The sequence below is a fragment of the Osmerus mordax genome, chromosome 3 (assembly GCF_038355195.1).
Source record: "Osmerus mordax isolate fOsmMor3 chromosome 3, fOsmMor3.pri, whole genome shotgun sequence".
NCBI lineage: Eukaryota > Metazoa > Chordata > Actinopteri > Osmeriformes > Osmeridae > Osmerus > Osmerus mordax.
Window position 1 is genome coordinate 11,739,736 of NC_090052.1, and position 14,477 is coordinate 11,754,212.

Sequence of the window (14,477 nt, forward strand, 5' to 3'; positions counted from 1 at the left end):
ACAAAAAATTAATGACCCATCTCAGAGTAGCTTTTTAGAATGTACGGTTTATGAAAAAAAGAAGACAGAGAATTGCTGCAGTAAAGGCTTCATTTGCAACAGGACATTATTGCAAGATAACAGAAATATGCAATATCGCTGCCATTTACAGTATGTCATCAGTTACCCTAGCTCTGACCCTTCTCTGAGCGCCACCACGCATTCTAACTCCTCTCTCTCTCCCTTGCCCTTGTCCCACTCCTCTCCCTTGTCCTGGTACTTGTCTTCCTCTCCCTCATACAGGCATTTTTTTTACTTTCTTGGTGTTGCTCTATATTGTTCTTTTTCCACACAAGATCAGCCCAAAGATGTCCTCTTCATATACCATATGGTCATGCGATTGAAAGAACCTCAACACCTGAGTGTTTCCTAGTTGGGAATCAGCTGTGATTTGTTTGCATAACTTCAACCAGCTGTTTCTCAGTAGCAATGGAATAAAATACAGGGGATATATTTGTGTTTCAATTCACAATATGAACAGCTGTTCACTTTGACTGTAGCCAATAAGTTAGGTTTTGAACATGATGTTATCTGTTCTGACATACAGTGTGAAAGGTTTGGTAAATTGGGCAGTAAAAATCGATTGCATTTTGTGTCAAAGCAACAAGAAATGTGTTAATTGTATAGCCAACACAGACAAATGTTGTGCTAACTGTGTCAAGAGTTTAGGAAACTGTTTTTAAGTATTGAAAAATTTTTCATAGCGATTGTAAAATACTTTAAGAAGGGGATAGAAGGGAGATTAAGTGGAGTACATAGAGAGAGATGGTAGGTAGTTGGATAGGTTGGTAGGTGGATAAATAGTAAGTATATCGGTAGGTTGGAAAATGGTAGGTAAATATTAAGTAGATAAGTAGGTAAATGGTAGATAGGTGGGTAAATAGTACGTAGGTAGGTACAGTAGGTAATTAGTAAGTAGGTTGGTAAATAGTAAGTTTGGGATGGTTATAGCAGAAGTTAAATAGTGTAAAAACAAGGTGAGAGGAAGAGATAGACAGAGGGTAGAAAGTGAGCATACTTCTGAAAGAAAGCGAGGTTATAAGTGCAGAATTGGACATTTTGGGACACAGCGTGTGGTTGTGTATGTCTACAAAACCTCTTGGAGCTGCATGATGTCAGCCTCCAAGGCCTTGGCTCTCCTCTCGGACTCCCTGCCTGAGACCAGCACCTCCTTCTGGGCTACCCGAGAGTCCTCAAGCTCCCTCTGGAGGTCCTTCATCTGGCCCTGGGAAGGAGACAAGCAGAGGTGGAAGAAGCAAAGAAGGGTTTAGGGAAATTCAGAGCAGAGGAAATGGTAGGGAGGAGGAGAGATATACTGTATCTCAGGCCCCAGAAAGCAAGGTTTTAGGAACCATGTGTTTTTGTGTGTATGACAATCAGTGCATATACAACCCAGACCTGGATCTTACGCAGCTGTTTTACGGCCTCGTCCCGCCCCCTGCCTGCGCTCTCTGCCTGCTCCTCCAGGTCCTGCAGCTCGCCCTCCATTTTCTTCCTGCCCGCCATGTTCAGGCCACGCTGCTTCCTCTCGTCCTCCAGCTCCGCCTCCAGCTCACGTACCTGCCGGCAACAGAGGAAGAGATAAGAGGAGACAGGGAGAGGGCAGAGAGAGATGGGAGGAGACAGAGAGAGGGGGGGAGAGGGGAGGAGACAGAAATGGGAGATAGGAGGAGACAGAGGAAGGAGGGGAAAGAGATGGGAAGAGACAGAGGGAGGAGGGGGAGAGATGGGAGGAGAAAGAGGGAGGGGTTGGAGACGGGAGGAGAAAGGGAGAGGGGGCAGAGGGAGTTGGGAGGAAAACTGTAGAAGAGCTCAAATGGCTGGTGTGAGATTTAAGTAGTGGTAATGGGACACAGTGTAGAGTTTATCTCACAGACTGATACCTGTTTGAGGAGCTGCCTCTTCATTTCCTCGTCCATCTCGTCACGAGCCTGTAGCTCACGGTTGCACTGTGCCCTCAGGGCTTGGTTGTTGACCTCCAGACGCAACTTGGCATCCTCTGCTACCTGCAGCTCGTCCTCCAGCTCCTCCATCTGGACGCGCATCTCTTCCACAAGCGCCTCTAGGCTGCGCTTGGCCTTCTCCAGTTCGTGGACCTGGGGAGGGAGGTAGACAGGGCTTTACGTTAGCACCCGCTAACATATTCGGGCTTGGGGTGTAACACAATCACTCTATACATCCAGTAGTGTAGAACAGTAGTCTTCTCTAAAGACATCTGAAATAATTAATTGCAATGTGAGTGACACTACAAGCTATGACCCTACAACTCTCATGAGTGCTACTTGTGTACAGTGTTTGATTCTAGCCCATTTGTGTCAGACCTATTGCCTTGTGCTTGCGCACCGCACCGACAGCGTGTACAAGATAGGCTAAATGGGGTGGCACATAACAGGTGCAAGAAAACCTAGAGAGCAGACAACAAGAGAAAAACTGGTGATATAACAACAAAATGGTGGCATGCTGAGTAGCTAGTAACTTTAAAAGTGGTAAAGGATGAGCAAAGGGGAGGATGGTAGAGGATGGGTGGGGAGTAGGGAGTGGGGATGGGTGAAGGAGGAGAGTGGAGGGGGGGTGAGAGAGGAAGGGAGAAAAAGATAGGGTAGCACCTCTTTAATGCTGCCCATATGCCAATTCAGCCCCCCGTAGTCTTCTAGAAAGGAATGTCTCACGTTCTTGCCCACGTCATCCTTGGAGTTGATCAGGTCCTCCATCTCGGCACGGAGGGCCTTGTTGCTCTTCTCTGCCTCCTCCTGGGTGCGGCGCATCTCATCCAGCGCCCGTCCCAGTGCCAGAGCCTGCGTCTCCTTATCCCGGACCTCCGCCTCCGCCCGGTCTCTCTCCTCGCCGCACTTGGCTGACACAGAACGCTCCTCCGCCAGCATCTAATGGACAAGGGTGGTGGGAGAGGGGAGAAGAGAAACACCTGAACAAAAGTTGCTGACTGAGGGTGACTGTCACTGCGCCATCTAAAACCGTTGTTTTAAATGTTGTTACCGTTTAAAAAAAACAAACAACATATAGCAGAAAAATAATCAAGAGCTAAATTGCATCACTTACAACTCATTCCACACTCAACCCACAAACTATTACTAAACATCTTGTCTGAACAATTAACCTTTCACAAGCCATCACAGACCTGGTCAAACTTCTTTTGCTTTTTCTCTAGGTTGGAAACCAGCTGTCTCTGGTTGTCCAGGTCCATGAGCAGGTCCTCCAGCTCCTGCTGCAGCCGGCCCCTGCTCTTCTCCAGCTTGTCGTAGGCTGACGCCTTTACCTCATACTCTCCACCTGCTGCCTCGAGTTCCCGCTGCAGGCGCTTCCTTACTTCCTCCAGCTGTTCGACTGTCCCTGATATATATTCGAACTTCTTCTTGGCGTCAGACAGCTGGGAGGGAGCAGGGTAATGTGGGTGATTATGTGTTTTAGATGTTTATCATAATTCTTTAAAAACTCTCAAACTGAATCGTATGGGAGTCAGTTGGCTGAGCGGTGAGGAAGTCGGACTAGTAATCCGAAGGTTGCCAGTTCGATTCCCGGTCATGCAAACTGAGGGGGAATGTCCCTGTACTTACTGTAAGTCGCTCTGGATAAGAGCGTCTGCTAAATGACTAAATGTAAATGTAATGTAAATGTATGGAAACAAATCTAAAATGCATTATAATGCATTTCCAGAAATGCATATTCATTTTAAGAATGTGGCTGCATTATTTGACTCATAAATGGAATTAGTAATCAATCATCCTATTTGCGTTTGCATTTTCTTTTTCAAGAGTGATCAATCTTTCACTTAATTAAAATGAAAAAGAAATAGACATTTGAGATTTAATTTTCAAAATATGCCCCAGCAAATAGATACCAAAATTCAATTTGAAATGTAAAATTTGAAAATTAAAATGCTTTTTCATTTTAAGAATGTGGCTGCATTATTGGACTCAAATTTGAAAATTAAAATGCATTTCCAGAAATGCTTTTTCATTTTAAGAATGTGGCTGCATTATTGGACTCAAATTTGAAAATTAAAATGTATTTCCAGAAATGCTTTTTCATTTTAAGAATGTGGCTGCATTATTTACATTTACATTTAGTCATTTAGCGGACGCTCTTATCCAGAGCGACTAACAGTAAATACAGGGACATTCCCCCGAGGCAAGCAGGGTGAAGTGCCTTGCCCAAGGACACAACGTCAGTTGGCATGACCGGGAATTGAACTGGCAACCTTCGGATTACTAGCCCGATTCCCTCACCGCTCAGCCACCTGACTCCCTATTGATATTATTTGACTCATAAATGAAATTAGTAATCAATCATCCTATTTGCATTTTCTTCTTCAAGTCTGCACATTTTATGCCATAATCAAAAAGAAAACAGAGCGGACTTTTCATTTTCGTGTTCTGCCCGCAAAGAACTAGCCTGGCTCTGCCCTCCTAACTTCCGCTCGATTTTATTTTTGCTTCTGTACATAGGTCTGGCCATGAGGTACGTAAGTCAGATTTTTCAGGTTGATTTTCTACCGGCGAATCAGCGAACAGAGGGAGTGGCTGAGAACAATGACGTTGATGTCGTGCGCTAGTTTGTGTTGTAGTTCCGTAATGGCGGCGGAGAAAGATGCGAGCAAAGCCATTCGGTCCGTTGTGCCGAATATCCAACAGCTAAAGCCGGAGCAAGAAAAAGTTTTGCTGAGTTTTGTTGGTGGCCATGATGTTGTGGCCCTCCTCCCCACGGGGTTCGGGAACAGTTTGATTTTCCAGCTACGGCAGCTAGCTCTGTTACAGTAGTGGTGAAGGAATTGGCTAAGGCGAACGCTAGCGATTGGTTATGGCAGATCAGAGTGGCTCTGGGCTGATCCAATAGTTTTAAACTTCAACAGAGTACCCGCCTACAAGGAAGTCAATGGAGCGAGGCCAGACTCTCTGTACAAATGCAATGTACGAGAGTTTGGTTAGGACCAGGCTAGCAAAGAACTGCCCATAATTCGAAAACGAAAATGCATTCTGGGCGGCGCAGCAGTGACGTCAGTAGCCGCTCTTCTTCAGCTCACTGCTGACCGAGCTAACCATCTTGTTCGGTAGGGGGCGGTGTGCACACCTGCATTGCATTACATTGCAAATGTGCCGGGAAATTGATTGAATCGCCGGGTCTTTAGAGGACGCATCACAGACTGAGCAACTTGATGTCAAACAATGACTAAAACAGTGGCAGAGCTACTATTAAAGTGTAAATCTGTGACGGCAGAGTATGCAGCCAAGCTCTCTATGACTTGTTCTACTCGGTCACGGGCATCAGACTCAGATATATTATTAGATTCTACCTGCTCAGCTAATTCTAACAATGTTTGCACAATTTGAGGGAGCGCCATGATCTGTGATGCGTCCTCTAAAGCAGCGGTCCCCAACCTTTTTTGCGCCACGGACCGCTTTCATGTAAGACATATTTTCACGGACCGGCAGGGACGGACTGGAGGAAAGATAGGCCCTGGACAGCTGCGCTGCTAATGCGTGCACATTCTGGGTTTGATGTGATCCCAGTTAGTGACTTCCACACCTAATGCGAGCGCGCAGAGCGCGCAAGAAAAATAGTTTAGCTGATTTGAGCGAAAAATAGTTTTTTGAGTTTTATGTAAAATAAACATAGCCGTTTTTTCAATTGACAAAACCTTGTCTAGTGAATGTGATGTATTTTTGTCTCTTAATTTTTCAAGCCCATCTTTAAGTTTCTTAGCCTGGTTTTCCATCGTTATATTGTTACTAGCTAGCTTTCGATATGTGTGTGTAAGCAAGACTATAAGCTACGACAGTGACACCCGAAATGCGTTCCTTATATCCAGTTTATTCCATAATTTTGTTTGATTGCTGTCACGGCAGAAAATGCCGCTTGATGTTGGAAATGGAAGCAGGGTTTTCAGTGCTTTAGTGGCGATCTCAGGATAGCCTTCATCCAAAACACCGATAGAGTTGTTGTCTCAAACAGGCTTCATTGAGTGGTAACTATCACTGTCATGTGTCAAGAGGAAGAGACGCGTGTGATAGTTACCGCAATAAAGCCCACAAACTTGCTAAAAAATAAGTAAACAAACGTCTTTGCACAGCTTTTTTGCTCAAGGGAAAAGGCCCGCGGAGAAGGAAAATCCGGTAATTTTTCAGAATAAAACGTCTTTCAGACTCTGATAATCAATTACAAGGAAATAATGTTATTAATTCTTTTCTGTGCGGCCCGGTACAAAATGACCCATGGACCGGTACCGGTGGGCACCGGTTGGGGAACGCTGCTCTAAAGACCCGGCAATTCAATCAATTTCCCGGCACATTTGCAATGTAATGCAATGCAGATGTGCACACCGCCCCCTACCGAACAAGATGGGTAGCTCGGTCAGCAGGGAGCTGAAGAAGAGCGGCTACTGACGTCACTCTGCTGCGCCGCTCAGAATGCATTTTCGTTTTTGAATTATGGGCAGTTCTTTGCGGGCAGAACACGAAAATGAAAAGTCTGCTCTGTTTTCTTTTTGATTATGGCATAAAATGTGCAGTCTTGAAGAAGAAAATGCAAATAAGATGATTGATTACTAATTTCATTTATGAGTCAAATAATGCAGCCACATTCTTAAAATGAAAAAGCATTTCTGGAAATACATTTTAATTTTCAAATTTGAGTCCAATAATGCAGCCACATTCTTAAAATGAAAAAGCATTTCTGGAAATGCATTTTAATTTTCAAATTTTACATTTCAAATTGAATTTTGGTATCTATTTGCTGGGGCATATTTTGAAAATTAAATCTCAAATGTCTATTTATTTTTCATTTTAATTAAGTGAAAGATTGAGCGCTCTTGAAGAAGAAAATGCAAATGCAAATTGGATGATTGATTACTAATTTCATTTATGAGTCAAATAATGCAGCCACATTCTTTAAATTAAAATGCATTTCTGGAAATGCATTTTAATTTTGGTCACGATTTGCTTCCATAGAATCGTGTGGTGAATAATGACGTATTGGTAGTGTCATCTCTTTGTGCGTGATGTGGTGGTAACAGTCTGCCTGCCTGGCTACCTGCCTGTCTGTACCAGTACTGACCTGCATGTTGAGGCTGGACACCTGTCTCTCCACGTTCCTTTTGGCCTCCGTCTTCTCCTCCAGCTGCTCCAGCAGGTTGTTCCTTTCGTCCTCCATCTGGCGCAGGCGCCCAGACACACTCAGCTTCTGACGAGTCTCATCAGCCAGCAGCTCCTGGAGACACCGGGGGGTGAAAGAACAAAGGCAGAAGGGAGGAGAGAGAGAGAGAGGGGGAGAGAGATGCAGATAAATTCCACATTAGCCACAAAATTTACAGCAGAGAAAAGACAAAAAGATCAGTGTTATCTGCAATGTGTGTCTCTCTATCACCTGTGCATCCTGCAGCTGAGAGCCCAGGCTGGTCACGTCTTTACTCAACTTGATGTTTTTCCCATCTGCCTCACTCAGAAGACTGGTCACACTGTCCAACTCCGCCTGACAGAGAGAGAGAGAGGGAGAGGGAGAGGGAGGGGGAGGGGGGGGGGGGAGGGGGAGGGGGGAGGGACACCTTTATACTGTAAATGAGAAGTTGGATATCAAAAAATTAGACAAACAAATTAGAAGTGATAAAAAGAGGGGTAGAGGGACAGAGACAGAGTACAGGAGTACAGTACAGGAGTCTGTACAGGAGTACAGGAGTCTCTCTTTATCAGGAGGCAGAAAAACAGGGAGAATGAGTCGAACTGAACACTCACGGTTATCTTGAAGACTCTATCTCCCAGCTCCCCTTTCTGCGTCTCGCTTTCTTTGAAGCGTGACTGCAGGTCAGCCAGCAGGGACTCTACCTTCTTCTTCTTGTGTTCCACTTCCTGCTTAGCGCTGGTCAGTGAGTGAAGGTCTGCACCTAGGTCCAATGAATCCTTCTCCAGAGCCTGTTTTGCCTTCTCCAGGCTGGCCCTGACCTAGAGGATGGAGGGATGAGGAGAGGGAGAGAAAAATGATGGAGAAAAGTGATCATAGGGGTTAACTGGGCTCAGATCTACCTTTTGGGGGGCGGTTGAAGTCTAAATTGAGAGGATGTAATTGAGATTATTGGTGTGTGTCCATTTAGGCAAATATGATTGTTAGTACATAATGTGTGAGTGTGTGTGTATATGTGAGTGTGTATGTGTGTATGAATGTGCACTGTGTACCCTCTTGGCCTGGTCCAGTTGTTCACTCAGTTCCTCCACAGCCTGGGTGTGTTTCTGTCTCATGTCTTGGACCTGGGCTTCGTGACTGCGCACCTCCTCCTCCATGGTCTTCTTCAACATAATCACTTCCTGCTCGCGCTTCGCCCTGGAAGTGACAACAACCATTCATAGTGACATAGTACACATTGGGCATCAGAAATGCACAGATTACTGGCCAAGTATACCCAAGGTGTCCTTTAGTCTTTCACAAGTGTTAATCAGACCACCACCTCTTAAATTACATTTTTCTGTCCAGTTATGAATGATTAGTATACGGTCATGGGCATCAGAATCAGAATCAGAATGGGTTTTTATTCGCCATGAAAGTTTGCACAGACAAGGAATTTACTTTGGCAGGAGAGCCTACCTAGGCAGCCATTTTCGGCATACATTTTCGGCATACATTGGCCATGCAGTCAGTGTGAGGTCACCACAGGACCATGACCCTGCGTTTCTGACCTGAGCTCCTGCTGGGCAGCAGTGGTGTCCAGGGTGTCCTCCAGCTCAGAGCGCAGGGCATTCAGCTCCTCCCCCAGGTCCCGGCGGGCAGCCTCGGCTTTCCCCCTCGCCCCTCTCTCTGCCTCCAAGTCCTCCTGCACCTCTCCCAACAGGGCCTCCAGCTCCCGCACACGCTTGACCACCATCGCGCGCTGCCCGCTCTCCTCTTCCAGACTGGCTCCGAAAGAAAGAAGGGAGGAGGAGAGGGATGTAGGGGGATAAGGAGGGAGGGGAAGAAACACATAGATAGAAGGTAGCTTGCTGTGCTACACCTCAAGATAGTAACATGTTCCTAGTTGGAGCTGTTATGAAGCTTAGCGCGAGTTCAGTCAGGCAAGACCGTTTATAGCTTGAGGGGCTAAAACATTTAGCATGTTCCAAGCTTGCGGTGCTACAGATCTTAGCCAGCTGCATCAGTGTTTTTTACCGAGCCTGCATGGCCTGCAACTCCTCCCCTTTATCAGTAAGCTGGGACCTGAGCTCGGCTATCTGGGCCTGTAGGTCGGCTAGCTGCTCCTGGAGGTCAGCCAGCTCCCCTTCCAGCTTCCTCTTGGCCTTCTCCACATCCTGTCTTCCTTTCTCTTCTTTCTTCATTTGCACTGGAACACATAGGTACAGTGCATCAGGATTCAATTAAATGCATTTAAATAACTACAGCAAATAATATATATTACAAGATTAAAGCTATGCATCACTATGCAGGCCACTAAGCTGGCCTGATCACCAAAATAGGGTGTTTTAAATAAGTAGGGTCTAAAGGTTCATGGAGGGGTCAAGGATCAGAAACTGACCTTCCAGGTCAGAAATCACGGACTCATGTTTGTTTTTCAGCTTGGTCAAGTTCTTAGATTTTTCCTCCTCCTCTGCAAGGTTGGAGCTGAAATCCGCCACTCTCTCTTCTAGAAGCTTCCGCTCCTAAGTTAAGGAGTAGAATAATGGCATTGTGATTAAGGGTGATGACACACACACACATAAAAAACATGCAAATACCCCTCCACACACATACACGCACCTTGAGCAGTTTGTTGTTCTGGTCCACCATGACCAGAATGTCCTCTTCTAGTTTCTTGACATTGCCCTCGGTGGTGACCTTCTCCAGTTGCAGCTTCTGCCGGGCATCCTCCTCCCCAGCCAGATGGGCCTCCAAGTCCTGCCACAGAACCAGAGATAAGAAGATAGAGAACATTTTATTTTCTATTGTTAAAAGCTATATACTATTGATATCAATAGATACTAATCTATTGATATCAATAGTGATTCAAGCCAGCAGCCCTGCAACTTTTAAGTTTGGCCTATTTCAAGGTAGCTGGAAAAGGAACAGGATAAGACTGAACAGTAGTACAGTTTATTAAGACCTATTTTCTCAATACTTAGGTCACATTTTCAAAACTCTTCATACAGTGAGCAATCTATGTGGGCTAAACTGTGGATCATTTTTCATTGCTTTGGCACAAAATACAATCATAAACAACATCTTTCAAATCCCATTAATTATGTTCGCACACAGACACAAACACCACCAAAAATAAATGTACCCACAAGCCCATTTTTACATACTCAAAACTGTTAAATTTATTCTAAACATAACTGAATTGACCACAACAATTTGCAACATTTCTATAGTAATATTGAAATGTATTCTCAATCAGAAAAGTGAAATACTATCAAAACAATTAGATAAATTAACTCCTCTCCTGCAATGAAAGCTGGTTGCCAGGACATATCGGCAGAAGATAGTCAGGGATGGACTAGTTGTATTGCCCAAGATTACATAAAATATTATGTAGATGAGAACCTGTGGCCAACTGTAGAAGACAGGGTTGTTTAGCATTGCTACTGTTTCGATAGATGGTGTACAACCTTAGATCATTTGTTCATTGAACTATAATCATCTGTTCAAAATGACACAACTTAACATCAAAGTATTACGATTTAAAAATGCAATTCACACATAACATCTGAAATGTCTGTCATTTCCTTACATTACAATGATCTAACTGTCAATTGATACTACTGCTCAAAATGATAAGTAACTGTTGCATTACTCTTAATGCATAGTTTTATAGAAACTGACAAACAATATTCCAAGTTTAGAACATGAAAGTTTCAGTATAACGAAATCCATTGACACCAATTTCCATGAAACATAAACAAATTGTACTAAACCATCATGTTTTCAGATTTGAAAACCAGCAGCACCTGTAGGTATGCGGGCCTTGTAATTGCTTTGTCAATTTACAGCCTTGTACTTGCCCCCATACTCTCTCTTCCTCAACCCTATTGAGGAATTGTTCTTCAAATGGAGGTGTACGATAGACACCCTCATGAACAAGTTACTCTTCTCCAGGCCATGGATGAGGCATGCAATTACATCACGCAGACCAGTGTCAGGCCAGGATTCGCCATGCCTGGAGATTCTTTCAGAGATGTTTGTCAAATGAATAATAAGACTTTATTTATATAGCACATTTCATACAAGAATTGCAGCTCACGGTGTTTTACATAAAATCAATAAAAACAATAATACAAGTGATAAAAGTAATAATAAAAATTAATAAAATACAAGCCACAGTCTTTGCGGGAATCCAAAACACACAAGCCGCAGTATTTGCGGTATCTCGAGCCACAGTCTTTGCGGTATCTCGAGCCACAGTCTTTGTGGTTTCCCAAAACAAGCCACAGTCTTTGCAGTAACTCGAGCCACAGTCTTTGCAGTATCTCGAGCCACAGTCTTTGTGGTTTCCCAAAACAAGCCACAGTCTTTGCAGTGACTCGAGCCACAGTCTTTGCGGTATCTCGAGCCACAGTCTTTGTGGTTTCCCAATATAAATAAAAATGTAACTAAAAAAAAAATACAAGCCACAGTCTTTGCGGGAATCCAAAACACACAAGCCGCAGTCTTTGCGGTATCTCGAGCCACAGTCTTTGTGGTTTTCCAGTATAAACATACAAGCCGCAGTCTTTGCAGTATCTCGAGCCACAGTCTTTGCGGTATCTCGAGCCACAGTCTTTGTGGTTTCCCAAAACAAGCCACAGTCTTTGCAGTAACTCGAGCCACAGTCTTTGTGGTTTCCCAAAAGAAGCCACAGTCTTTGCAGTAACTTGAGCCACAGTCTTTGTGGTTTCCCAAAACAAGCCACAGTCTTTGCAGTGACTCGAGCCACAGTCTTTGCGGTATCTCAAGCCACAGTCTTTGTGGTTTCCCCAATATAAATAAAAATGTTACTCAACAAAATACAAGCCGCAGTCTTTGCGGGAATCCAAAACACACAAGCCGCAGTCTTTGCGGTATCTCGAGCCGCAGTCTTTGCGGTGTCTCGAGACACAGTCTTTGTGGTTTCCCAATATAAATAAAATGTAACTCAATAAAATAAATAAAATGTGACACAATCAATATAAGCAATAGTACAAGTCAAAACACAAGCCGCAATATTTGCGGGAATCAAAAAAATCTATAAAAACAATAATATAACTAATAAATGTAGTAAAGCCCTTCTGAGATCAAATTAGTTAAATGCTTTGGTAAAAAGATAGGTTTTAAGCTGTCTTTTAAAAATGTCTAGCGTGTTTGCTTCCCTAATATTTATGGGTAATTTGTTCCATAGTTTTGAGGGGTAATTGACAAAGGCTGAATCACCAATCTTCTTATGACTGCTTCTGGTGACCTCTAATAGGCCTGCATTTGATGATCGCAGTGTTCTAGCTGTGGCCTGGCTCTGCCCTCCTACGTACTTCCGCTCATTTTTAATTTTGCTCCTGTACTAGGTCTGGGAACAGAGGGAGTGGCTGAGAACGATGACGTTGATGTCGTGCATTAGTTTGAGTTGTAGTTCAGTAATGGCGGCGGAGAAAGATGCGAGCAAAGCTATTCGGTCTGTTGTGGCAACGCTGCCGAATATCCATAAGTTAAAGCCGAAGCAAGAACAATCCTTGCTGAGTTTTGTTGGTGGCCCATGATGTTGTGGCCCTCCTCCCCACGGGGTTCGGGAAAAGTTTGATTTTCCAGCTACGGCAGCTAGCTCCGTTACAGTAGTGGTGAAGGAGTTGGCTAAGGCGAATGCTAGCGATTGGTTATGGCAGATCAGAGTGGCTCTGAGCAGATCCAATAGTTTTAAACTTCAACAGAGTACCCCCCTTCAAGGAAGTTAACGCTTGTCAATGGAGCAATCCCAGACCCTCTGTACAAATGAAATGTACGAGGGTCTGGTTAGGCTATTCTAGCTGGTGTATAGTTTATAAGAGAGTTAGCAATGTAGCTAGGTCCTTGTCCGTTTAGAGCTTTGTATGTGAGGACCTTGACCAGAATTGACCTTAAAGTCAATTCTGAAGGTAACAGGGAGCCAGTGTAAAGTAGCTAGGACAGGACTAGTGTGTTCTCTACTTTTAGTAATAATCTAGCTGCAGAATTTTGAATGAGCTGTAGTGTTTCAGTGGTTTTCTTGGGAAGACCAGCGAAAAGTGCGTTACAGTAGTCCAGCCGGCTGGATATAAAAGCATTAATTAACTTCTCTGCATCATTTTGGTTTATGAATGGTCGTACGTTCGCCATATTCCTCAGGTGAAAGAAAGCTGTTTTGGTCACTTTATTAATGTGAGAGTTGAAATTCAAATCTGAGTCCAGGATTACACCGAGACTTGTCCCATCTGGTTTAAGCCAGGAGGTTAAACCTCCTAGATTCTTAGTTAGCATCTCTCTTTTGGATTTGAGGCCACATAGTAGGACTTCAGTTTTGTCTTAATTTAATTTAAGAAAGTTATCATTCATCCATTTGTTTATTGCCGACAAGCAGTTCGTAATTGAATTTATGGCTGTTGCATCGTTGGGTTCAGTGGATATATATACAGTACTGTGCATAAGTCTTGGGCACCCAAGATTTTTTACACAAATAATGTCTTATACTGTATTTCTTCAATTAAATGCTACAGCTTTTCTTGAATTACATGTTTCGATGAGGGCGGTGTGTACACAAGGGCAGCTTTTATTATTATTATTTAATCGTAATTCAGAACAACACAGGAATTGCGCAAAGCAGTTTATTAATTAGTAAGCGACATCTCTGGTGTCTCGTTGGTGAGGAGGCAGATGAGGATACTAATAGTGATGCAGAAAGTTTTGTACTGTACCTATTTGTAGTAAAAATACATTAGAATTATAGTCAATCTAAATTTAATGTTGCTGCATTTTTTCGTTTAAGTGTATCAGATTTGGATGCAACGTTTAATCAAAGAAATATATGTAATATAATTTGTGCAGCAGTATAATAGTGCAATTTTGCTCAACTTTTTGTAAAAATTTTTTATGTCATTATTTCTTAAAGCATTTTTCCTTAACCTTTTTTATTTTTTATTGTGCCTAAGACTTTTGCACAGTACTGTAGTTGTGTGTCATCCGCATAGCTATGGAAATCTATGTAATGTTCTCTGATTATGTCGCCGATTGGTAACATATAAAGAGAAAAAAGTAATGGACCTAAGCAGCTTCCTTGAGCAACCCCGTAGCAGTTCTCATGTTTCTTAGACCTATGGTCTCCTAAACTAACATAAAACTTCCTTCCTCTGATATATGATTTCATCCTGTTCAATACACTATCCGTGAACCCAATAAGCTTTTCCAGTCTATTGATTAGGATTCCGTGGTCAGTGGTATCAAATGCTGCACTGAGATATAACAGGATAAGGATAGAGACTTTATTTGCATCAGAGTTTAGCCTGAGGTCGCTA

General features: G+C 43.4%; 1 protein-coding gene across 3 annotated transcripts in view; it reads right to left on the reverse strand.

Moving 5' to 3' along the window:
* LOC136940750 (myosin-11-like) overlaps positions 1–14,477 on the reverse strand; it is a 46,792-nt gene that overhangs the window by 17,740 nt on the left and 14,575 nt on the right. For all 3 annotated transcript variants that reach the window (XM_067233032.1, XM_067233034.1, XM_067233033.1), the window contains 13 exons: positions 9,769–9,906; positions 9,548–9,671; positions 9,184–9,355; positions 8,718–8,930; positions 8,220–8,364; positions 7,782–7,988; positions 7,417–7,521; positions 7,108–7,260; positions 3,176–3,424; positions 2,709–2,921; positions 1,923–2,135; positions 1,438–1,599; positions 1,136–1,264 (listed from right to left, as the gene is read on the reverse strand). In XM_067233032.1, the coding sequence (XP_067089133.1) occupies positions 1,136–1,264; positions 1,438–1,599; positions 1,923–2,135; positions 2,709–2,921; positions 3,176–3,424; positions 7,108–7,260; positions 7,417–7,521; positions 7,782–7,988; positions 8,220–8,364; positions 8,718–8,930; positions 9,184–9,355; positions 9,548–9,671; positions 9,769–9,906 (2,223 nt within the window). The remainder of the gene's footprint in view (positions 1–1,135; positions 1,265–1,437; positions 1,600–1,922; positions 2,136–2,708; positions 2,922–3,175; positions 3,425–7,107; positions 7,261–7,416; positions 7,522–7,781; positions 7,989–8,219; positions 8,365–8,717; positions 8,931–9,183; positions 9,356–9,547; positions 9,672–9,768; positions 9,907–14,477) is intronic.